Source organism: Sycon ciliatum, chromosome 1 (genome assembly GCF_964019385.1).
Source record: "Sycon ciliatum chromosome 1, ocSycCili1.1, whole genome shotgun sequence".
Classification (NCBI taxonomy): Eukaryota; Metazoa; Porifera; class Calcarea; order Leucosolenida; family Sycettidae; genus Sycon; species Sycon ciliatum.
In genome coordinates this window covers 39,507,379-39,531,232 of record NC_088643.1, presented here as the reverse complement: position 1 = coordinate 39,531,232, position 23,854 = coordinate 39,507,379, and the positions used below count along the sequence as shown (strand labels likewise).

The window sequence follows — 23,854 nt, the reverse complement described above, 5'->3', positions numbered from 1 at the left end:
TGTCCGGGCTGTCCCCCGGATATACTGGTACACGAGATACACGGCCCCTTTGGGCGACCTCTCTTTTTCGGTTGTAGCGGATTTGCAGCCTTGACACATAGAGGAGGAACGAGGGCGGAGCGACACAATGTGCGCCTCAGGCTACCAGTGTGCTCATATACCATGTATACGACCCTAACCGGAATTTTATACGTAGAGGATATAACCCGAGTCAGAGGGTTATACCGGCTGAATATAAATCCAGGTACCCCTACGCATTTCCAGAACAACGAACCTATTTGGAGATCTCCTACATCATCATGCAATACATGAACATCTTCTGATGGTTATCAGTTGTCAATTGAAAGAATGGTCGAGCAAGGTCAGAAGAAGATTCCTCCGTGGATGTTTGGCATAAGATTTCCTTTCAGTTCCAGTGCATATTGTAGCATCTTCATGATCTTGTCTTGAGTCGTGAGCGGTGCGGAAGGCGACTGAATTGCTGCGGTGCTGGAGTTTGTCGTTGAATCAAACTACCGTCACTAGTTAGATTACAGCTTGGACTCTTTGGGAGTAAGTGTTACTATAATTATGGTACAGTGCTGATTTTCACATGCGGCATCTCATAATCAGTTTTGCTTGCAAGTAGATGCATTTGCATACACTGTTTTGTATCACATTTCAATCCAATCTATTGTAGCCTTTTCCAATCGGGTTGAAGTACATGTACACTGGTATTTGTACACTGGTATTATAAACTTATTTACGAAGGAGACAGTCTGTTGATGATCTTCAACTCTTCGAAGTACAATGTACATTGCTGACCCATTCGGGATACTTCGTGGTTATTCGACGTTCTTTATCCTCAGATTCAGTATAACAGAATACTCTGTAGACGAATTCCAGGTCATTCTTCTTTTCCATTGTGTACTGTTCCTCGTCAGTGTGCCGTTCTGTGTGGAGTGTACACGTGCATGTGGTGTCCGTTGTGTCTGTTTATGTATGGTCCGTGCGCTGGAGTACTGCCGCCGTACAAGTTCACTGCCTTTCAGGCAGTGAACATGTACGGTGGCAGTGCCCTAGCGTACGTACCGTGCACCGGGATTTATATTCTATATAAATCCCGCGCGGGATTTATACTGGCCAATATAACCATGGCTAGACGAGCGCTGATTGGCTGAAAACAGGCCCTCCGTACCGTACCATGGTATAATTTCTGATTGCTTTATTCACTGCTTGATGTACTTTATCTGACTTATATGGAAGCTTTAGAAATGCGCAGGATGGGTTGGCATGGCGACGACGCTTTGGCCTTATGGAGGCAGTGTGTGCCTCTTCAATGATTCTCTCCGGGTAATTGTTCAATCTTTTAAATTGTTCATGAACCCTCGCTTCACTTTCTGCACGCATTCTGGTATTCGATGAGAGCCTCTGAGCTCTTAGGAATTGTGACGAAGCAACTGCTTTTGATATGGTGGGGAACTGCCGAAGTATAATCAATGAGTAGACCACTAGCACATGCCTTCTGGTACAGCTTGTATGCCAGCTTGCCTTCCTGGATCATAATTGTGATATCCATATAATTTATGGAGCCACTCACCTCGCTGAGCTCATATGTGAAGTTGATACTTGGTGTGCAGAGTTGAAATGCTGCACAAACCGCATCAAGCTCTCTCTGCCGTGGGTCCATACTGATAGCAGCAGGATATCGTCGATGTAGCGTTTGTAGAGGAGCGGTACTAACGGAGAATCCTGCAGAAGCCTGGCCTCAACCGTATGCATGAATAGAATCGCAAATGGGGGTGCAAGATTGTTACCCATTGCAACCCCGTCCACTTGGTGATAGATCTGATGGCCGAATCTGAAATAGTTGTGGCTGAGAACAAGCAGCAGCAGATTCCGTACCCCGCTCACACTCAGCCCAAACATGTCGATCCGCTGGGAATACTGCTGCAGCATATCCACCACTGCCTGAACGCCCTCCCGAATAGGTATGCTCGGATATAACCCGACTACATCCATGGACATAACAATGGTGCCATCGGGGGCGTTCAATCCCGGACATGCGTCACAGATGTGGGTTATTGCTTCCGTCGTGTTAGCCAGGTGGGCCGGGACAAATTGAATGAGCTGCTGTAGGATGCGCTCCAATACAATAGATACTCCAGTCGTTGGGCTGTCGCACGCTGCTACCACGGGTCGCAATGGTAAGTTCTGCTTATGGTCCTTTGGAAGACCGTACTCGTACCACTCGGGGAACTTCAAATCCTATAATTAAAGAGGAAGTTAAGGCAAAAATTAAAATTTCACCAGTTGTAGTCTTCGGGGTGCTGAGTCGAATGGTCTTGGTCCGAGGAAGCTGAGACGCTCCCTTCCTACTTGAATCCCAATCGAACTCGCGCACTTCCACCGAAACTGGGTGACTGCGCCCTGCTAGATGGGGATTTGTATGCAAAATGTCACTAAAAGCGCCATTTCGTTCTTATAAAAGCACGGATGACCGCGATTGGCCCATATGTTGTAGTCTTTTGGACGCTGAGTCGACTGGTTTTGGTCCGAAAAGGCTGCGATACGGCGTTCCTCCTTTATTCCCAATCGAACATGGTTGAAGAAGCGGTCACGTGCTCCTGCGTACACCAGTCACCTGGTCACCGTGCCTGCAGGGTACAACTTAGGCTGTGTTTACATGAGAAATTTCAACCCGGGTCGAGTTCAGCCCGGGTTGAAAGTCTGTACGATAGACAAAAGAGGTGAGCGTTTACATGAAGGCAGTTGACCCGGGTCAAATACTGATATGCCGCCAAAAGTCCACTTCTACAGTCCTGCATGGTCACGTGAATCCGTTCGCGCGAAATTTGCATCTGCAGTGCTGTTCAAACCTGGCGCGAGATACACACAGAAGTACGTTTGTACGATTTTCTTGACCCGGGTTGGTTTCAACCCTCCCCTTGGGGGGAGGGTTGAAATCAACCCGGGGCGAAATTTCAACCCGGGTCAAGCGCAATGCGTCATGTAAACGCGCCATTCACTTTGTGCACATGGCGGGTTGAAATCTGACCCGGGTCGAACTCAACCCGGGTTGAAACGCTTCATGTAAACACAGCCTTACTAGCCTGTTTGACCTTTTTTGGGTGCAGTCCTGTCACTCGAGTTGAACCCGAGTTGAACCTTGGTGTGAAAGTTGTCACCTGCTGGCGTGGTGACAAGGTGATTTGGGCACCCAGGACCACGTGACCGCTTCTTCAACCATGTTCGATTGGGAATAAAGGAGGAACGCTGCATCGCAGCCTTTTCGGACCAAAACCAGTCGACTCAGCGTCCAAAAGACTACAACATATGGGCCAATCGCGGTCATCCGTGCTTTTATAAGAACGAAATGGCGCTTTTAGTGACATTTTGCATACAAATCCCCATCTAGTAGGGCGCAGTCACCCAGTTTCGGTGGAAGTGCGCGAGTTCGATTGGGATTCAAGTAGGAAGGGAGCGTCTCAGCTTCCTCGGACCAAGACCATTCGACTCAGCACCCCGAAGACTACAACTGGTGAAATTTTAATTTTTGCCTTAACTTCCCCTTTAATTATAATAGGATTTTTGCCAGCAAACAGATACATAAAACAGTAGGCATGTAATTGTATTTGTACAAGTCGAGTGAGTCCAGGACAAAGAATCGAGTCGAACATGTTAAAATTCCCTTCTCTGGCTCGCTGATGGCTGCAGTTCTTCCTCAAGGCTCATGCAGATACAACAGCACTTGCTGAACTCTGATTGCTTGAGGGTGGTTGACCAATCATTTCTGGTGTGAAGTTCACAGCCAGGATAGGAGGGAAGGTGGTGGGGGTTAGGGATGGCTAGAAATTTAGAACTATCTTCTCCTGCTTGCTTCTTCTTGGCTTGCAGTTAGCAAGAAGAAGCACCCCCCCCCCCCCCCAAAACCGGATTCCTGACCGGCCAAACAGGGATATTGACACACCAATAGCAACAAGTAACTAGATAAACTACATAAAGATCCTCATCATCTATTATACACTAGACTAGCCAACAGCCAGAGCAGATGGTCCTACTACAGTTGATACACACGTAATTGCCGGAATATGCAAGATGAATACCAACATGGGGTGATAGATGATTCATTGCAGCTGTACATACAAAAATAAACAGAATGAACTCGCGAGACCACACAGAGAGGAGGTGCCAGGCATGCATGCATGATAGCAGCAAACATCTGCATCAGACCACACAGAGAGGAGGTGCCAGGCATGCATGCATGATAGCAGCAAGCATCTGCACCAGGCACCCATTTCAGCCGGGAATAAAATGGAATCATTGGGGCACGCAACCTAAAATCAGAAGGGAAAGCGGGGAAAGGATGAGAAAGGAATGAACTGTAAAGTCCGGGCCAACACAAAAGTGAGGGTGAAAAGAAGGATGAGTCGAGTATTGTACAAGAGAAAGGGCAACACAAGATTGCATCAAAAATTAAAAGAGTGCAATCTTACTAACAGTTTCCATTCAGTTTGCACGCAGCGGTTCAGTGCGAGTAAGAAAATGTTGAGCATGGAGAACGGAATCTTTTATAAAATACATGCAGCACATCCAGGCGAGCTAGAGTTAGTATGTTATATCATTGTGCGTGCGCATGCAGTGTTGCTTGCTGCTAGCTCAATTGATAGGGCAACACCGACGGACACTATCCCACTCAGCGAGAGAGCAAGGTATGACTTGCCAGGCAAACGAGGAGCGGCTGAGTTAGTTGTACAGGTCGTCCTCCCCATCCTCATAAAGACTGTCACCAGCTGCAGGAGCAGCAGCAGCTGGAGGTGCTGCAGAACCGGTAGGAGCGGCACCGCCAGGTGGACCAGCTGCAGGAGCGGCGCCTCCTGAGGAGGGTGCCATTCCAGCAGGGAATCTATTCCAAACAGGAGACAAACACAAGTTGCAATAGACAGGGATGAAACAATCACGCTGATTACATGTCACTTACTCGTTATGGTTGTACTCAATACTTGCTCACGGTGCGTTCAGACTACAGATAACAAGTGACGGAATGGGAAAGCTTCCAAGGTGATTTGATCACGTGACGTTACTGGCACTTGGCCGGCAGAAAAGTTTTACTGCATTGGCTGCCGTGGCAGTAAAAAAGGTGCTCAGGCTGGGAGTACTAGTAGGGGAAAATACCATCTCAGAGCTGCGGTGAGAGCTGCACAAGTAACGTTAGCTCACTGGTGGTGCGAATGTCCTTCACGGTTTGACGGGGTGGTAGTCTGAACGCGCCCTAACAGTTGAAAAATGTGCATACCAAGTACTGGGAAGGCGTTTCAGCCACCAAAATGCAGTAAAACAGGCCGGCCAAGTCACTCACAATCCCAATCATGATATCTTCAATGCAGAACTGTGATTTCCAAGCAGTCTGGCATCCTTGGCCTCACTTCTCTTACGTGATTCGCTATTATTTTCTCACAAAAGAGAGTATAAGTAGCACTACTTCAATGAAATAATTGAACACCCGAAAAAAGTCGCTATAACCAACAACTCGATCGCTAACAAATACTGTAGTGTCTTGTATAAAAGCCTGTCACATATAGAAGTCTGTTTTGAAAGCAAGCCAGATTTTTCATGATGCACTGTCAGCACATTAGCCTGGCTTTACTAATGACACACACATAGAAATACCTGGTTTGAATACCACCCCGATTTGAATAGAAGCCTAGCCCTAACATCGGTATCTACAGGAATAAGCCCGGCTTTTATACGCGACATTACTGATACTAGGTAAATCGATAACAAATTTCAGCTATCGTTTCACCCCTAGCAAAAGATTTAAAAAAATTCTTTGAAGTGACAGCAAGCACAGCAATAGTTGCAAACCCACCTGAAGTTACCACCGAATCCACGACTCTGCTGAAGAGTCTGTGCGAACATTTCATAGCGGCGGATGTCAGCATCGCTGACAGAGCGGCGAGCGAAGCGCATGGCCTCCTCGAAATGATCCCGTCGCAACTCAGGAACAGGGTCCTCCTCGACATCCTACACACACACACGAAAGCACAAAAGCATTGTCAAAGGCTGACATGCAAAAACGACGGGATGAATCAGACCAAGAGTACATAACCCCCAAGAGTATGAACTCCACTATGGGTGCTGTCCTGACAGAATTTCAAGGTGACGTCATTTTTATGATGCAATGCGCATTGCACACGTATGATGAGACGTATCCTGGACATGTGGTGGACAAGGTCGGCTTGATCTTGCTTTGCTTGTACAAGGAAACACGTGTGATACCGTTTACACCCCGTACAAACATCGTAAATCACTCATGCGAAGACCATTGCATCATAAAAATTGACGTCAACTTGAAATTCTGTCGGGACAGCAGGGTATGTGGGAGTTGCACACTCTGGGGGGGGGGGGGTATGTACTCTTGATCAGACTAACTGAACACAGGAGCAGTCTGTACATTCCATCGGACGACTTAAAGTGGTGTGACAAGACAGCAGCAGGGTTCGATAACTCCTAGTATCCTTGGAGAAATTCGGAAAAATCAAAGATCTCATTGATGCACTATTATGATAGGTTCAAAAAAAGAAAAGAAAGAAAGGATCAAAAGCATTACGACATTGTATTACTTACCATGTCATCTGGGTTTTCTTGCAGCAGTCGTTCTCTCTTGATATCCTTCTGGATGGATTCACGAATGGCTAGCTTACATGCCTGAAACAGCCACGGTGCACACAAATAGACCTCATTTCTACATTGTGCTCATTCTAAAGGTACGTGCGTCTCAAGATAGCCCAGTTGGTCTCCCACAAAGCTATACACGTGGCCATAGTACATACGGGCAGTCAGGGGACAGGCAGATCCTAGGGGATAATTTAATAAAGCAAAAGCGGCTCAAGCAATACAACCAAATACCAATGATGCATGTCGACAATATTCTTAAAGAGCTCACCCGCTGGCAGATTTCTGTCAAATCAGCACCAGAGAAGCCTTGTGTTACTTTGGCGAGGTAAGTTAGGTCAACATCCTGTCACGGGCAACGACAATAAAATGAACACTAAATGTTATACAGCGTAGACAGAAACACTAAGAATGGTAATTGGTGGCAGCTGAACCTACAGTGATGTCCAGCTCAGGCAGAGTTTAGACAGTCCGCCCAACAACAACAACAACAACAACAACAACAACAACAACATCGTGAGAATAAAGAATTCAAAATTCAAAAAACATCAAAGATCAAAGAGCCACTATAGTGTTCTAAAAATACCACCATCAAACAGGCACAGCATAGTCACTAATCAGATCAGAGTGACACCATTCAGACCCCCCCCCCCCCCCCCTAAAAACAAAAAACAAAAGAGAGAGGCAAGCCAGTAACAATCAAAGTTTCTCACTTACCCCTGATACAGGTGACTTGCGAAGATTGGCCTTCAGAATTCCAATACGCGACTATTGAAGGGAAACAGCAGCAGCAGCAATGCGAAACCAACAGCAAACAATTACACATTGAATGTATGAGTGTACATGTACAAGTATACACAGCCAAACCATATATTAGACTCAGCAGGATGAGTAAAGGCAATTACAACAAGCACTACAAGTCTGACTGGAGATAGTACAAGATAGATGACAGTACATTGTCAGTGACCCAGTCAGGGCAATACAAAGACCATCCATCGTTAATGCTGCCACTGCAGCTGATATCTTACAGGCTCGTCCGGAAGAGGAATGTAGATCAGCTGATCAAGACGTCCCGGGCGAAGAATAGCCGAGTCAATAATGTCCGGTCTACGACAACGCCAGAACAACAAGACTTTGAGTACGGTCTACACAATACTACCGGTACAAAACCTACCCAACAGCTTCACATACCCCAATTCACACCTTTCGCAAGTGAATAGGCTGTTAAGGTGTACATAAGTGGTGGTGGAATGCGTTACGTTTGCGGTTCATGTACACCCAAACACAATTTCAGGCTTTCACATAAAACATCAATGCGAGCCTTATTTTAGGCCATGCGACGCCTTTGAGTACAGTCAGACCTCGCTTAACCGCACACATCTGTTTTCCACAAAAATATCCGGATAGGCGAGGGAACCGGATAACCGAACACCGTTTATGTTGGATGCATCACGTATGCTGCAAATATGTAACCAGCTATTTTCTTCCGGATGGCAAGGGATCCGGATAAAAGAGGACCGGATAAGCGAGGTCTGACTGTACTATTTTTTTTACCCCGCCAATCAAAGTGACTGGCATGTACGACAGTGCACGCCAGATACGCGCTGAAAACAAAGGTCATGCATGAATACACAAGGTGAATTACACTGCTGGTATGAAACCCAAGATACAGGGGAAGCCAGGCATGTACATGTACGCACAGGGGACAAATCAAAGCAAACTACACGTACCAGGCTGAAACTACACGTGATAAGTTCACAAACAGCAAAGGAAAGCAAGCACAACACTTGGGTACAAAAGCAGAGGACGGAAAGAGAGGAGCGAAGAAAGAAAAATGGAGAGGGGGCAGAAATTGCGTAAGCACAGTTTACGGCGGACACCGTCGTATCCACAAAGGGTAAACAACAAGTTTGAAAACTCACCGATTGGTGGCGCCAATGATGAAGACATTCTTCTTACTATTCATACCGTCCATCTCTGTCAACACTTGGTTGATGACTCGGTCAGCGGCACCACCTGGCAATAATAAAAACATAACAAAACAGAGGAGCTATGATGATACTGTATGTGGTGTGTGTATGCGCACATCAAGATAATAGTACAGCTAGACACACAGCAACATTACTCCACACGGTGGCAAATTACAACCGTGTTGTGAAAAGCATTAACCTGCATATTCACATGGTCTGCATACCCTAATAGAAGATACACTGTCTGACAGAGTAGCGCGTTGTGCACGTGTCTGTCCTTGTCTCTTCCTTTCTTTCCCACTCTGAACAGTACAGATAAGTAGTCTACATACGACGTAGACGCCACACCAGGGTCTGAAGGCCCGAAAAGCATCACATTTATAGATTGAAATTTTTTTCACGGTTTGCGTAGAGACTCAGTTACACTGAGTTCACCACATCCACAGGAACGCCACCACCCTCAAGGATCAAGGCACAGATGCAACTCCTAAAGCGGTGGATACCTGCAATAATTAATGTGTGACACAGGAATAACTAGCTAGACACACAAAATCACTAGTGCATATCGTACCTCCATCACCGGCACTACCTCCACGAGACTTTGCAATGGAATCCAGTTCATCAAAGAACAGTACACATGGTGCAGCTGCACGGGCCTAATGAACAGGATCATAAACACAGCAACGTGCAAGTCAACAGGAGAATAAAGACAGGCATGTGAACATCAATGGAGAAGCCTAGAAACATCGCATCGTAGGCTTGCATAACATAAGAGGGTGAAGTACTAGTTGCCAGCCATGTCATGTTCACCTGAGCTAGTCGTACCGGAAAAAAGGCATCCAGCGTTTATTTCAGAGAGAGAGAGAGAGTTGATCTGAGGATAAGGGCATACCTTGTCAAAGACATCACGGACATTGGCTTCTGATTCTCCAAACCACATGGTCAAGAGCTCGGGTCCCTAAAAAAGAAAATCACGAATACAAGAATACAATGTCATTGAACAGACACACAGGAAAAGACTGTAGTCTAAGGCCACATCTCTTCCAGAATACACAGCACATGCCACACTCTACACACACCAGATACATAGCCCTAGGCCTAGACACAGCAGCGCATAATATATTGTACAAAATTCCAATGAACATAGACCATTCAATAGTTCACAAAACTTTCAAAATGTGAGACGATTGGTGCAATTGTCTTACCTTGATGGAGATGAAGTTAGCCTGGCACTCGTTGGCAATAGCCTTTGCCAGCAGTGTCTTACCACAGCCAGGTGGACCATAGAACAAGACGCCTGATACAATACGCACAGACACGTGGACACACACACACACCACACACACATTCGAAGTTGAGGTTGGAGTTGGTGCCCTTTCCAAGGCCCCCATACCATGTCTGCACCCCAGTCATCTGTTTTCTGATGTCATTCTCCCCTATAATAAAGAAAAGAAGTTTCTAAAACTACAGTACATTTCAAGGTAATACAAGCCAGCAATCCTGGTGATCGCAAAGCAAGTTCGAAGCTATATTGCACGAGCTGCAAGAAAAATGGCTTTGAAAGGAGAAGTTAGATGGCCGTGGTCCTGTGAAGTCCGCTGCCGTACGAATTACCCTCGCAAGCAAGATTGCAATGTCAACTGTCAATAGCCTTATTTCAGGCCATGAGAATCAGGCTGCTCAAGGCACATATCGAGCTACAGTAAAACCTGTAATGGCGACCACTTGGATATGGCGACCACTTTTCCTTGCCACGGACGCATTCACATTCAAAACACCTCGGATAAGGCGACCACTCGCTCAACGCGACCCACGACCACCCGCCCGCGACCGTGTTGCACAGTGCTAGTCATGTAAATGTACGCATTGCATGGTGCACCAGGCATGGTAGATCTACACATCAGTGCAGGAAGTGTAGATGTACGTGGTGCATGCACGACATTTGACAGGTCTGAGGACCCCAGGCACATGAGTCGTGCTAGAGTAGCATAGGTGTGTGCACTGTGATGCACTGATCAAAATGATGTATCATATGTGGATATGGTCAAGTGACCCACTGAACCTGGATAAGAAGACCACCTAACCACGGCGACCACTTTTTCTCGTCCCTTGAGGGGTCGCCTTAGACAGGTTTCACTGTAGACCGTGCCAGGGCAACTACAGAGTCACGTCCACCGAGTCCGAATGAAATGATGAATACAAAGTTCAAAAACTCTAAATAAATCGTTCCTCATGTACACCGGTCTGTTGTCGGCGTCCCCACATAGGAGGCGAAGAACGCCCCATGAAGCTCCTTATGGGAAAAGAAAGGGAATGATAATCCTGCGCGCTGGTCAGAAAGGTGGCTTTCTACCAGGGTGTGATTTGATGTTGGTGGGAAACGATGATTATCAGGATGGAATTAACAAAGTGACCAAGCACTTTGTTGTTCTATTTTCCATTTTTTTTTCATGCATTGTTTGTCCAAAGCCCGTTTCCTTGTACTAGTAAAAAAAGTCTTAGTATTTGGAATGTCCGTATGTCCATATACCGGCATAAGTTTGTGTGCCGGGGCCTGACTAGCAAGAGCTTTGCATAACTAGCAGGCCTCCTTCGATCGACATAAAGATCAAGGAAGGATAAGAAGACAGCGCTATAGAAACACACACACACACACACACACACAGACACGCTGTTTGGCATGCTCCCAAACCGCCATCTCAACATGCACACATCTTTGCTTACCCTTTGAGGGGGTCATGCCAAACTTGAGGAATTTGTCTGGATGCTCGACTGGATACTAGACAAGCATAAATCACAGTTAGTACACAAGAAACAAACTAGAATTAGAGCAGGCGCTACATGTGCACAAGTGTGTACACACCACCACAAAAGTAATAGAGTTACAACACCCATCAGCACCAGATGCAAGTGTATTTGGTGTGGGTGCATTTGGTGTGCGTGAGAGAGAGAGAGAGAGAGAGAGAGAGAGAGAGAGAGAGAGAGAGAGAGAGAGAGAGAGAGAGAGAGAGAGAGAGAGAGAGACAGAGAGAGAGAGAGAGTGAGAGAGAGAGGGACAAAGAGAGAGAGAGTGAGAGTAGGGAGAGGGAATTACAACGAACCTGGACGAGCTCTTGAAGTTCCAGCTTGACAGACTCCAGACCACCAATATCGTTCCAGGAGACGTTGGGTACTTCTACGACTGTCTCACGGAGGGCCGCAGGACTGCTCTTGCTCATTGCAAACTAAAGCAACAAAAGAGAAAAGCAATGTAGTACAAGTAGCCCACACATCTATGCATATAGCAAGCCAAATTGTACATTCTCGATACAAGCCATCTGCATGAGGGCAGTCACAACAAGTAGCCACAGATCATACTGACGGCACCAAGCGACGGGCTTACTCGGAAGTTGTCCATGGAGACAGCAAGAGAATTGAGCACTTCAGCATCAATGGTGTCATCTTCCAAATCAATCAGATCCATCTTCTCACGAATCTACAGTGGAGCAACAAACAAGAACACAGCAATTGCTTCAACCTTCTGATCAGATAAACAACGTTGTGAGCAACACTGGCTTATGCTCAACTGGTGCAATTCACACAAAGCTGGCCGAGGGAAAGATTTTCAACGTTTCGGTCACTGTAACTATCATCAGTAATAAAGGGGGCATGGGGAAGCAAAACAATAATTTTAAACTTGAATCCCTACACACATAAAGTTAACAGGCACCAACTCACCTGTTGGAGCGCAGCCTCAGAGCACAAAGCTGCCATGTCGGCACCGACATGACCATGCGTTTCAGATGCGATCTGCAGACCACATGGATGAAAGCCACCGAGACACAACAATTCAATACATGAGTATTGCGCTTTCAGCCACCGCCTCTCTGGGTGCACATATGACCAGCTTTAAATAGTTGGAGAATAAAGCAAAAATGTGCCAGCTTCCTTGCCATGCTCACCCGTTGACCGGTGCGAATCAACATATTGAGTATAGTTCTGACGAGTGGAAAAGAAGCCACACTCAAAAAGAAAATTCCAATGCTGACAATTCCACATCAGATGAGAACAGCCTCAGGGCAAGATTCTCTGCACAAAGGATGCTTGGACGGAATGGCTTCAGTTCAAGCTGCATCCATCCTTCAGGGATCACACTTTCACCCAACACACAACAGCCATAAAGCTCAATACTGCACTGGACTTCGAAAAGGAGTTCAAAAGATGATTTGGCTTCCTGCATGAATTCACACAAAACCTGAAACATGACTACAATGTGAATGTTCATTTCTACTACTACCGGTACTAACTCTAGCAAACATATTATACTAGATCAAATTCAGAAAGAGAAGATACGTCAGAGCCCAAAAGATGGCAGAGAAAATTGAAACAAGGAAAGCTGCTCGCATCTACTGTTTCAACACAGACTGCAGTGCACACACAAGGACCAACGTCAGCAACATTACCTGTTCCAAATCGACTTCCTCGTCCAGCTTCATGTTCTTGGTATGGATGCGAAGAATCTCCAGGCGTCCAGTGGCATCCGGAATACCAATGTCGACTTCACGATCAAAGCGACCTGCGGTTCACAAAACAGATGACAATAGCACAAACCAATGAACAGTCAATGTCAGATGACAGTGAGAATGCTAGCCCATTGCCTACTACAATCCACTAGAATAGCAGGACAGACAACACGGCAACACCGACATTGATAATGAGAGATACAAGTAACTGTGCAAGAGTAGAGGATTGTACTACAACAATATCAACTAGTCCATGTATCACAGTTTCTCCTACGCTTTCTTCTCGAATGTTCACGCCATTTATCCTGGCAAGCTGCATTCGCTGTTATTCATACTCCTTGGTACCTGTTTCTGGTTAGTTTCACGGCAATCTACATTTGCCGCCAACAAAGTGTGGCCCGGTCGGTGGCTTCAGTGTGGAACAGGCAATGACTGCAGCACTCACTGTACACTATATTACAGTCTGGTATGAAAACTTACCGAAACGTCGGAGAGCACCGTCAATGGAGTTAGGCCTGTTGGTGGCAGCCATGACTATGACGTGAGAGCGCTGCTTCAAGCCATCCATGAGCGTAAGCAGCTGCGATACAATGCGTCGTTCTACTTCACCGTGTGTCTTCTCACGCTTTGGAGCAATGGCGTCCAATTCATCAATGAAGATAATGGCAGGAGAATTCTTTTCTGCTTCCTCAAACGCTTTTCGCAAATTGCTCTCGGATTCACCGGCCATTTTGCTCATGATCTCGGGACCTAAACAGGAACAAAACACAGGTGTAGAGCTTTGAGAACAAGCAATAACAACACCCGGTCACAAGGCACCAGTACCAACACTGGAAATCTATACCGTGCAGCCGGCTATCGACCAAGTTGCCAACTGCACACAGCTCACAGATGTTGGCACTGGCGACCATAGTGACAGGGCGGCCACATGTCTTAGAGGATCACTACAACCAAGACCCTGCAGTGTATTTCCACTCATGTGACCCTGGAAAAGGGGACCGCATTTCGGAGTTCCCGTGAGCGGTTCACTTAGACAGTTTCACTGCCGTGTATATTTGCAGAGCGATCACTACGAGTCGAACACGACACCCGGTCGTACGCCGTTGCGTACTGTCAAACTCTCATTCCATAAACCTTGCCGTTGCATCCGTGCACTTCAGCATACTCCTTGATAATTGGAACTAACTGCATCCCATCTTACTGGACCACTGCGGCTTATAGTGTATAAACCAAGCGGTGGCACAGCTGCTGTTGAGGCCTTAGTGGCTAGGTAAAAGAAACAACACTTCAATACAAACAACTGCTAGTCGGTAGGCCCGGGCCATATCGTGTCAGCCTACCGTTAATGAGGAAGAAGAAAGCGCCGGTCTCGTTGGCCACGGCCCTGCATTCATGACACAAAAAAGCATAAAAAACGTACTAAATGAAGGAATACAACTGAGCAGTGCACTAGCTTCTCAGTGAACAACAAAGTCAGGGAGGGTTACCCAAAGACTCAACAGTATAGAGGATTGCATAAAAAGCAAACACATCATCCAGAAGAAAATTCACTGTCACAGTCATAAGCACCTACCTGGCAATAAGAGTTTTACCGGTACCCGGTGGGCCAAACAGAAGAATTCCACGGGGTGGCTGCAGGAAATACAAGCAAAAATATATAAGCCACGTACGCCATGCCATGCACCAGGCAACAGTCAGCACAAGAGAAACATACATACAAAAACACACACAGGCGCACACACACGCACACGCATGCATGCACACACACACATACACACACACACACACACACACACACACACACACACACACACATGCTACCCAGAAACCAGTGTGTATTTGTGTGCACTTCACAGTAACATGAGCGGCCATACCTTGACACCAATCGTTTTGAAAAGGGCGGGATGTCTCAGAGGGAGCTCAACCATCTGCAGCCAACATCAACAAATACAATCTTTTAATGTCATTATATGCTCGTTCATCGAACAAAGAAGCAGAGATAAGCAAGTTATTCAACTAGTGAATAATAAAAGAAAGTTTGAAAACAAATTAAATATTTGAATAAACGGTGAGGAGACAACAATTTTAGTACCGCAATCAACAAGACAAGCCAGGTGGAGCAGTCCGGGACGGATGGAGCGAACATGAAATCGACAGAGGAGGTGGACGGTGATGAATCCAGTGAGGAGTCAGGGAGCGAGGAGAATGGTCAGGAGAGTGGCCGTGAGAGTCATTGTGCTGTACGCAAGTTTCGTAGTAGAAAATCTTCACTATTAAGTCATCTTGTGGCTAGTCCCGATTGTTGCAATTCGTATTCTAATTCTTGTTTCACTGTATAGGGTATTGTGCCGTGGTTGTCATGGACATGCAATTTAAATTAAAGTGTTGGAAGCCATATATCAGCATCTGTATAAACCTAATTTGTGCGTACAGAAGGATAATACTATTACGTTGAAATTGTTCAAGTAACACGTTGCGTTTGATGCGGCCAAGCACGGCCGTTATTGTTCTAGGTGAAATGTTTTGCTGTTTGTATTAGCACTTTGTCCTATTCGATTTGCAAGTTAATTGTTAACACACGCATTGGTGTTTGCTCTTGCCTTTCCTGCTACAATTCACACTTGTATTATTTCAGTGCTATAGTTTTAGGTGCATATCTATGGTGTCATATCTTACTTTCGTTTTTTTTATAATAGCTCAATTGAGTCGTAATGTCCTTTAGTACAACGAAGATTCCTGATGAGTTCATTTACATGTAAAAAAAGCCAGTGTTTGGCAGAAGTATGTTTCATTTGAAGGTCAGTGAGAAAAACAGACTTGGTCCAGGTTCCAAAAGGTCGAGCACATTGAGAACATGTATGGTGCAATGAAAATAGGAACTTAAAAAGGTGCACTGACAACGTTTCACAGCTCAAACACAACCAATTTCCAAAGAATTTATAAACAGCATCATTGACTTGCCTCCTTGATCTGAGCCAACTGCTTGCGGCAGCCTCCAATGTCATCGTAACCAACTTCGTTGAGGCTGTCTTCTTCCTCCTACCAGCAGCAGTAGTTAATACGACAACAACACATACACACACAGCACACAGATAAATGCCCGTACCAATGAAAGTGGACATGACAAGAATGGAACAGGAGTTTGTCAGGACGTGTGCCGGGTAACTGCCCAATCGACATAACTAGCAAAGCAATATGGATCGAGTCCCAATGCACACATAACACATGTGCACATACAAACAGGCAATTTCACGCACAAACATACACACACAGTACATGTGCCATACTTCCCATGGTGGTATATCACGACTTACTTCGCGCTTAATCGGGTCACCATCGCAGTGAATGACTGTATCCGGGGCAACAATGCAAAACGGAGCTGGGTCTGTCTCAATGACCTTGAACTCAACTGGGCGCATACCGGCACGGCACAGGAACACATCACCTGCACACAATAAAATAAAATAAACGAGAGAACTGGCTCAGGATCCTGCGCTACTCTTGCCGGGGCTTTCAGTCGCTGAACCCGGACAAGAAATGATGGAATTACGAAGGCGTTACTAACAGATCCAATGTGATTATTCTTTTTTTATTGTCAGCCGGTACAGGGTTAATTTTCACAGTATAAGCAGCACGAAGTAGAAAAAGGAAGCATACCTTTTCGAATAGGACGATATGCCTCCATGAAATACGGCTTGAGGTACACCTCAAACAGGTTACTGTCCCTGAAGCGTAGAAGCATAGAAATGGACGGGACATGTTTACAAGCTATCAAGCTCAATGCAAATACATGTAGAGACAACAGAAAAAGCAAAATCCCATAACTAACAGTCTAACGTGTAAATGCCACTTTACAAGCGTTGTGAATGATATCACGAGAACCTGTTTAGAGAGAGAGAGAGAGAGAGACTTTAGAAGCATGCATACACGTTAATATTTAATATATGGCATTGTTTGTGTAGTGAGCTTGTGGTTCTCCGCGGGTACCTGCGCCAGCTCCTGGCTTTGCTTCCGGCTTTCTTTTCTATGCATTGTAAACATGCGATATTTGACACCTCACATGTGCACCGTGCCTGTAGATGCCTGGAACTGAGCCATGAACTGCCGTGCATTGTTTTTCTAACTGTGTTATATGCATAATTTACTGTTTCGCTTTCCACTGAGCGCAGCTACGCCGTAAGCTGCCCATCGCACGGCTGATATGCTAGCTCTTGTGTTGTATGATATTTCCTTTTCCGCTACCCTGCACCTCACGCCGGTGCTTATCTAGTTAGTAGTAGTGCCTGAACAGTTCTTATTTCAAAGTCATTACTACCATTACCAACAGCAGGAGCACTTTGGCCCGCTCTCCCAACAAAGAAACCAAAACAATGGCATTCTGTGCTGTGGAGGTGGGCAGTAGTGGGTAGGTGTAAGACCATGACTGAGAAACAGAGAGTACCAGGTTCAAGACCTGCTTGGAAGTGAAAGGGAGTTTGGTGAACTTGCGGCAAAGCACGAGGGTAGCGTGGATGTAGCGAATGGGAGCGAACGGGACCATTCCGTTAACATCGCACCATGAGATACGAGTTACGCAATCAGAGAACCCCATAGCAAACCCATACAGAGTTGCACACACCGAGGAGCTTATTTTTACTCTTGATACCAAGACAGATTCATCAGGGAGGGACCTTCGCCAGCATTGCTCTAACCACTAAGCTATGGTGTAGTACTACTATGAAAGGGAATTTTAAACAACTCCTCACCGGCTCAAACCTTCCACTGTGTCATCAATAGGCAGAACATGAATCCTCTTCCCATACTTGACATCAGGACATGGCTGCACACTGGAAAAACGGGAAAAAGTGAAACATCCAAGAAAAAAGAACACATCATCTTCCAAATTCCTGAACTAATGGGACAAACGAATATTCTCTTTCAGAGAAAATCTCTTCAATCATGCAGGACCAGCATGGGACGTACAGTGTATGTAAACTGAACTGTGCAAAAAGGAAATTGAATAATATACAAGCAAAGGAAATAATGGGAAGTCCATTGGTATCAAAAAACAGATTCCACAAGTTTATGCCATAGCAACAAATCACACAGCAGAAGCATCGAGTTACGCCAAAGAGCAAACTTGAATTATGGAGGCCGAAAGGAGAGTTACCAAATGAGACCATTAGAGCAGCATCTTCAATTCTTCACACGCCCTCCTCTCAACTTGGCTTGCAATGAGAAGCTTCTTTTTGAAAAAGGATAAAATTTGAAATAGCTGATAAAAGTAGTCTCATTGAACATAGCGATAAAAACACACTTACTTGCACACTCTTTCAGGCCCATAATTTCCATTTTGGGAATTTCTGCGATTTGCTTCCCCCAACTACTAGCACCAGTATCTACCAATTTTTACCTATTTCCTGATCCACACAAAAGTGGTGCTATCCACCCCAGCAAATTTAGGGATATCAGCGAACGCACTGCGCAGCCCATCTGCGCAGGTCAGCCTGGCCCATCTACGCGCGGCCGACAAGAAAACTCATGAACACTTCCATTTTTTTGCAAAATAAATCGTGCAAAGAAGATGCACGGAATGGCTGAAAACTAGGCTGAGGAATAGTAGCATCCAGAGACTCTCAAACAAATTCATGGTCCATCGCTTCTGACAATGGCAGAGAAGACATCAGGGAGCTGATTGCAGCAACTCTCTACCAAGCGCGACGCTGGTTACTCACCAGGGCAGGGCGCTTCCATCGCGCAAGAAATGGCCGCGAGCGAGAAATGCAAGTCCGATTTTGGAACGATCCTACCAGGGAAATTCCTTGAAAATTGGCCTGAACACCTCTCATACTGGTGTTTCACGATGTGCAAACTTTCAGAGAAATCGACCGGGGAGAACGTGGGTCCTCGAGTATCGCGTATGATTTGAATGGTCGCGGGGACAGAAGAACAGTAATTTTACGACTCCTAGCGGTGCAAACAGACCGCGGCCATGTTTTCTCTGTCGGCCGCGATCACGTTCAAAAAATCGATGACGCACTGCATGCGCAGAGGCCTGCGCAGTGCGTTCGCTGACATCCCTACCAGCATAGTGAAGCAGTTCACACTGTCGTGTTACACAGTGAACGCTGGGTTGCAATCCGTACTTCATTCTTACTGGACTATTCAGCAAACTGTTTCGAATGAGTGAATTTAGCAAATTGACTTCTGGAATATTAGTGAGAATCGAATAAAAGGTGTTTTCGCATCACACATTCACCATACATACCTGACAACGTCGCCGGTGCGAACTCGTAAGTTTTGTCTCACAACACGGTTCATACGGATGCGCTCTGATGATGTTGCCTGCTCATCAGACAGAACAATGCAGACCTAGGAAGCGGTAGAAAACAGACGTGATGCACAGCCACTAAAATTAGACTTGATAAAACCAATCTATAAGACTATAATGCTCAAAAACTGCTGGGGTCCAAACGGATTTCAATATGGGGTACATGTACGTAAGAAAAAATTGAATGAGGGTCAACCCAGCTGGCTAGCACTCGAGTATTTGAAATGGTACGTGCGATTAAAAAGTGAAGAAATCACTGTAGCCATATCCGTTAATTATATCCAAGCATCATCTGTCGCACTTCAAACAGTCTCCGAGCTACAATTAATTCATAATTATTACTGACAATACTATTCGAATTTTCGGGCCAGAACTCCGGCTAAGGAGCGAGTCCGATAAATAAACTTAAAATACTGACCGTATCGCGGCGCTTCTTTCCTTTGATGAGAACAGTATCACCTCTGAAAAGCTGAAGTTCATCCATCTTTTCCTGCACAATAAAACAAATACATTGAACACCATCCAATTAATATTATTTCTTTCATTGTGGAATGGAAGTTGTCGCTTGCGTACCTGAGAAAGAGTGACGACTGAGTTATCGTCATTGATGGCATCATCCACAAACAGCCTATTAGGCTTTGCTTTGCGATTGAGAATGGCCGTGGCGACATCGTCTCTGAATTGCGGCAAGAAATAAGAAGTAGAAGAGTAAAATAAATAGAAAACTCAACAGCGAAAAATCTTCTGTGCTATCCACACTCGAACATACTTTGGATCAGGAGCCTTTATTTCAGCCATGATGAACAAGGGGACACAGTTGTGAAGCGATACAGGAAAGAAAAGCGCACTAGCACGAAATTAATACAAAGAACGAGGACTCTCTCAACTGCAGCAAGGCAACAGAAAAAAAGCCAAGACTGAACAGACTGAAAGACTTTCTACCCAAACAGGGAAAAGATAGTTCAGGGTCCAGATCACACTGTTTTCGCTTGCTCAGCGACTTGGCCATTGGGTAGCGTCGTGATAGCGGCCATTTCTAGATATGACGTAAGGTTAATCACAGTTCACACGTCACGTAGTCGATGACGAATTATTCTGGAAAATGCTGGCATTACTTCCCCCCGCGCCGCCAACAGTCATGTACGTACATATGGTATAATGCGACAAAATAAAAGCACGAGCGGTGTGCATGCGATATATGCGCATATGTGTGCTTGCATGTACATGTACACGTACGTAGCTCTACTAGCTACGTACACTTATACCAAGAGTAGATAAACAAGAGTGTGCAACTCCGGATGGATTGGCCCACGGCGGAATTTTTTGTTGACGTAATCTTTTCGACGACGCACGCGCTGCGAGCCTTTTGGAGAGTTTTCCCTCGTGCACTTGGCTGGGCTTTACACTACAAGGTCGGTGCCCAGCACGTGCTCTCACACTGCTCTGCGGCAAAGCCGCGTTTCTCTGAAAAAAGGTGACGTAAACAAAAAATTCCGCCGTGGGCGCGCGGTATCTGCAGATTGTGCAGGAGAGATCCGGAGTTGCACACTCTTGTTTATCTACTCTTGCTTATACGTGTATAGTCTACGTTTAAACGTCAAAAATTTGAAAAAATATTTCGCCAACTCAGAACTCCTACAAGTTAACAGTCACCAGTCACGTACTTGTCGCCAATTATTATAATAATGTTATCAGGACTCGGAGACTCGGAGTCCATGGACTCTTGATGTCATGCGTTTGCAAGCACTAGTTGCACTGTGCATGTGGTTTGTGGAATATGAAACTTCTCTCTCTGTTATTCAGGTACCAGTACGTTTGTTACTGAAGCGTTTGTTTTCATAATTGTTTATATTAATAAGACTTACAATTGTAGTGAAACATTTTTAGTATCCCATGGCACCTGGAGTGGAAGCCGTCAAGGCCGTCAAGGAATTCCTGGACTGCCTGAACTTTTCCCTTGCTCCACGGTGCATTGAGAGTGAGCTGAACTGCTTGACCGGAATTCTGGCAACTACGAATGTTTCGTTCTTCATTGAAGGTCTGGTAAAACGCCTGACCCAACTGAATCCTGATGCAGAGTGCTGTAGAAAATGTTCTTTGGCGGATGGGGAAGCTAACAGCACGCCACTGAATCGGATCGACCCAGCCACTGTTCAAATACAGGCCTCCAAAGCTGAGGTGGATGCCCGGATTGCTGCATTCATATCCAGAAAGAGAATTGAAAATGACGACAGCAACGTGAAAGAATTCACAGATGTGTCGCGAAGTAATCATGCTGATGGTATGACTTGTGCTAGAGCGCGACCGAGTGCTCTACCTCGCCGCCGCGCCTATGATGGCCGTATCAAATTAGCTCGTGTAAGACCTTGTCCGGTGTCTGTGAGTAGAGTAAGCAGTGTAGAGGTAAAGGTTACCTCCAGTAACGACGTAAGAGAAACTCCAGCTCAAGCGAAGATGTTGACGAGTGGTGTCGCTAAATCTGTCGTTAGTCAGCGGTGCAAACAGTTGGAATGTCATCTGGGAATGATGTCGGATTTGCCTGAAGGCAATCCTTATGAGCGTTTGAAACGCATTGAAGAGCGTGTGTTACAACTTGAAGCACAATCACCTGAATACATCTTGCCATTACAAAATAGAGGCCCTGAAAGAGCAATAATGGCAACAACCTCATCTACAAGTCTGCTCAAATCAAGTTCAGCTACTAAGGCTACATATAGCCATAGTCAGCTGCAGCAGCAGCAGCAACGAACCCACTATCAACAGCAGCATGCAGCTAACAGCCGTTCACTGCTGACCTCTCATCCGTACGGCCAAAGCAGATGCAGCCTTGTTGCTACCCAGTGCTCATCTCCACTGTCCAGCAGGTGCAGTGCTGATGAAGAGAGCAACTCGGTGTATGCATGTCGGTTACGAGATGGACTTGGAATGAAGCCATTTGATGCTGTGACTTGATAGCAGTTGTACACTACCACAGCGCATGCAAGCAAGCTTTACTGGTACAATGTGACGTAGTGGTGCTGTTGTATGAAGTTGTATCTAGCCATCAACAAGAGTGCTCTGGGAAGGCTGTACCGAGTAGTGCCACCAGTGTAATATCACCATTCAGCTATTCATCGTAACTGGACGAGTTGATAGCGCCTTTCCTGTAGGCGCTTCAAGTGGAAATGCCGACGCAGTCAAGTCGATCTAGTCTGTCCTCTCAACTCAAGACGTGTGTCACTCTGTGAGTCCATCAAAGTTCTCATATCAGAATGCAGTTTGTCCTGCCGGGAGTAGTACAGCACACCTATCCTCGGGAGAGTAGCAATACCACATAGATCTGAGCCCCAGGACTACTTCTGTTGTTGTCGTCTTGTGTGAGCACTGGTGTCTGGGTAGCTGACTGGCAGCAGCAGGTGTGTGCCAGAGTGGAGGCAGACTGCAGACAGATGCCCAAGTGAATACTGTGCGATAGTCAGCTAGTGCTATGCATGATGACTGGAAGTTGACCGGTGTTACCCGTGTAGAAGCGTAACAGTTATTGTGGTGTATTCGTTCAGCTGAATCATGAAATGCCCTGCCTGGCTTCGTAGCATTCAAGTAGGACCCCCTGTTTTACCATACGTTTTAGTCCGCTTTCTTCCTACTGCAGCACTGGTGGTGTTCTTTGGATTAATCCTGTAGACAGTAGTGGACTTGGAAGAGTTTTTATACTTCGAAGTACCTATTCTCCTCTTGGGAGGACAACTGCGCTTCCCCCCCCCCCCCCCCCCCCCCCCCGCGTGGGTAATGCAATCTTCTTCAAACCATTTGTTAGGTATTGTTTCATGACAACATACTCAAGTGCATTACACTCTCTGAAATGTTTCCCCTTCAGGTGTTGAAGTAACAAGTACAACTCTTTACAGCATTGCCGAATTAGTCCGACAGGACTCTTCCTTCGATATGCCATAGTACGAGGTAGAACCGTTACTGTTCTTCTTCTGCAAGAATTTGTGTGTTGTTGAATTGTGAGTCTTTACATTCCAAGGCTGAGTGTCTTGCACAGTACTCAGTAGCCAATGCATGCATGCATATCCCGCTAGGAGTCATGTACATGCACGAGTGTGACTTGGTACTTCACAGCCCTACAGTCGAGTACCACGACCAAGGGCGTTGTTACCAAGGGCGTTGTTTCCAAGGGCGTTGGAGCGTTCTATTTTGCAGCAATCTGGCTGCGTTCTTAGGAGGTAGAACGTTCTTGGAAACAATTCAACGTTCTTTGGCGCGTGACTCTACTGTAAGCATGCGTCTCTGACTGGAGGAAAATCGGTTGGAGCAGATGTCAACGAGCTCTTGGAGTGCAGTGCGTGAAACGCATTTTTGCTTACCAGTAGCAAGATGACGTACAAAGTCCAGACCCACCCAATGTTTCTTTGCTAGTACAGGCATATATACAT

General features: G+C 45.9%; 2 protein-coding genes across 2 annotated transcripts; one reads left to right on the top strand and one right to left on the bottom strand.

Annotated features, from left to right (window-relative positions):
- Positions 1-3,966: 3,966 nt before the first annotated feature.
- LOC135825151 (transitional endoplasmic reticulum ATPase-like) lies at positions 3,967-20,398 on the bottom strand. The gene is made up of 27 exons (XM_065337883.1): positions 20,206-20,398; positions 20,010-20,112; positions 19,855-19,926; positions 19,374-19,477; positions 17,872-17,952; positions 16,784-16,851; positions 16,441-16,571; positions 16,088-16,165; positions 15,001-15,054; positions 14,700-14,758; positions 14,467-14,510; positions 13,607-13,876; positions 13,067-13,179; positions 12,342-12,413; positions 12,007-12,099; positions 11,726-11,848; positions 11,349-11,403; positions 9,830-9,921; positions 9,517-9,582; positions 9,196-9,280; positions 8,577-8,670; positions 7,683-7,761; positions 7,372-7,422; positions 6,926-7,000; positions 6,607-6,687; positions 5,849-6,003; positions 3,967-4,885 (listed from the first exon to the last, which is right to left on the bottom strand). The coding sequence occupies exons 1-27, from the start codon at positions 20,232-20,234 to the stop codon at positions 4,726-4,728; spliced, it is 2,487 nt and encodes an 828-aa protein (XP_065193955.1). The 5' UTR covers positions 20,235-20,398; the 3' UTR covers positions 3,967-4,725.
- A 685-nt stretch (positions 20,399-21,083) lies between these two features.
- On the top strand, positions 21,084-23,282 carry LOC135825141 (MAP3K12-binding inhibitory protein 1-like). The gene has a single exon (XM_065337876.1). The coding sequence runs from the start codon at positions 21,330-21,332 to the stop codon at positions 22,386-22,388; it is 1,059 nt and encodes a 352-aa protein (XP_065193948.1). The 5' UTR covers positions 21,084-21,329; the 3' UTR covers positions 22,389-23,282.
- The last annotated feature ends 572 nt before the right edge of the window (positions 23,283-23,854 follow it).

Coding starts and splice junctions, on each gene's coding strand:
- LOC135825151 (XM_065337883.1), bottom strand. CDS start 20,234: ATGGCTGAAATAAAGGCTCCTGATCCAAA. Junction 14,759..15,000: donor TCAAAACGATTGGTGTCAAG/GTATGGCCGCTC, acceptor TATTTCCTGCAG/CCACCCCGTGGAATTCTTCT. Junction 13,877..14,466: donor TTTCTTCTTCCTCATTAACG/GTAGGCTGACAC, acceptor GTTCCTGTTTAG/GTCCCGAGATCATGAGCAAA.
- LOC135825141 (XM_065337876.1), top strand. CDS start 21,330: ATGGCACCTGGAGTGGAAGCCGTCAAGGCCGTCAAGGAATTCCTGGAC.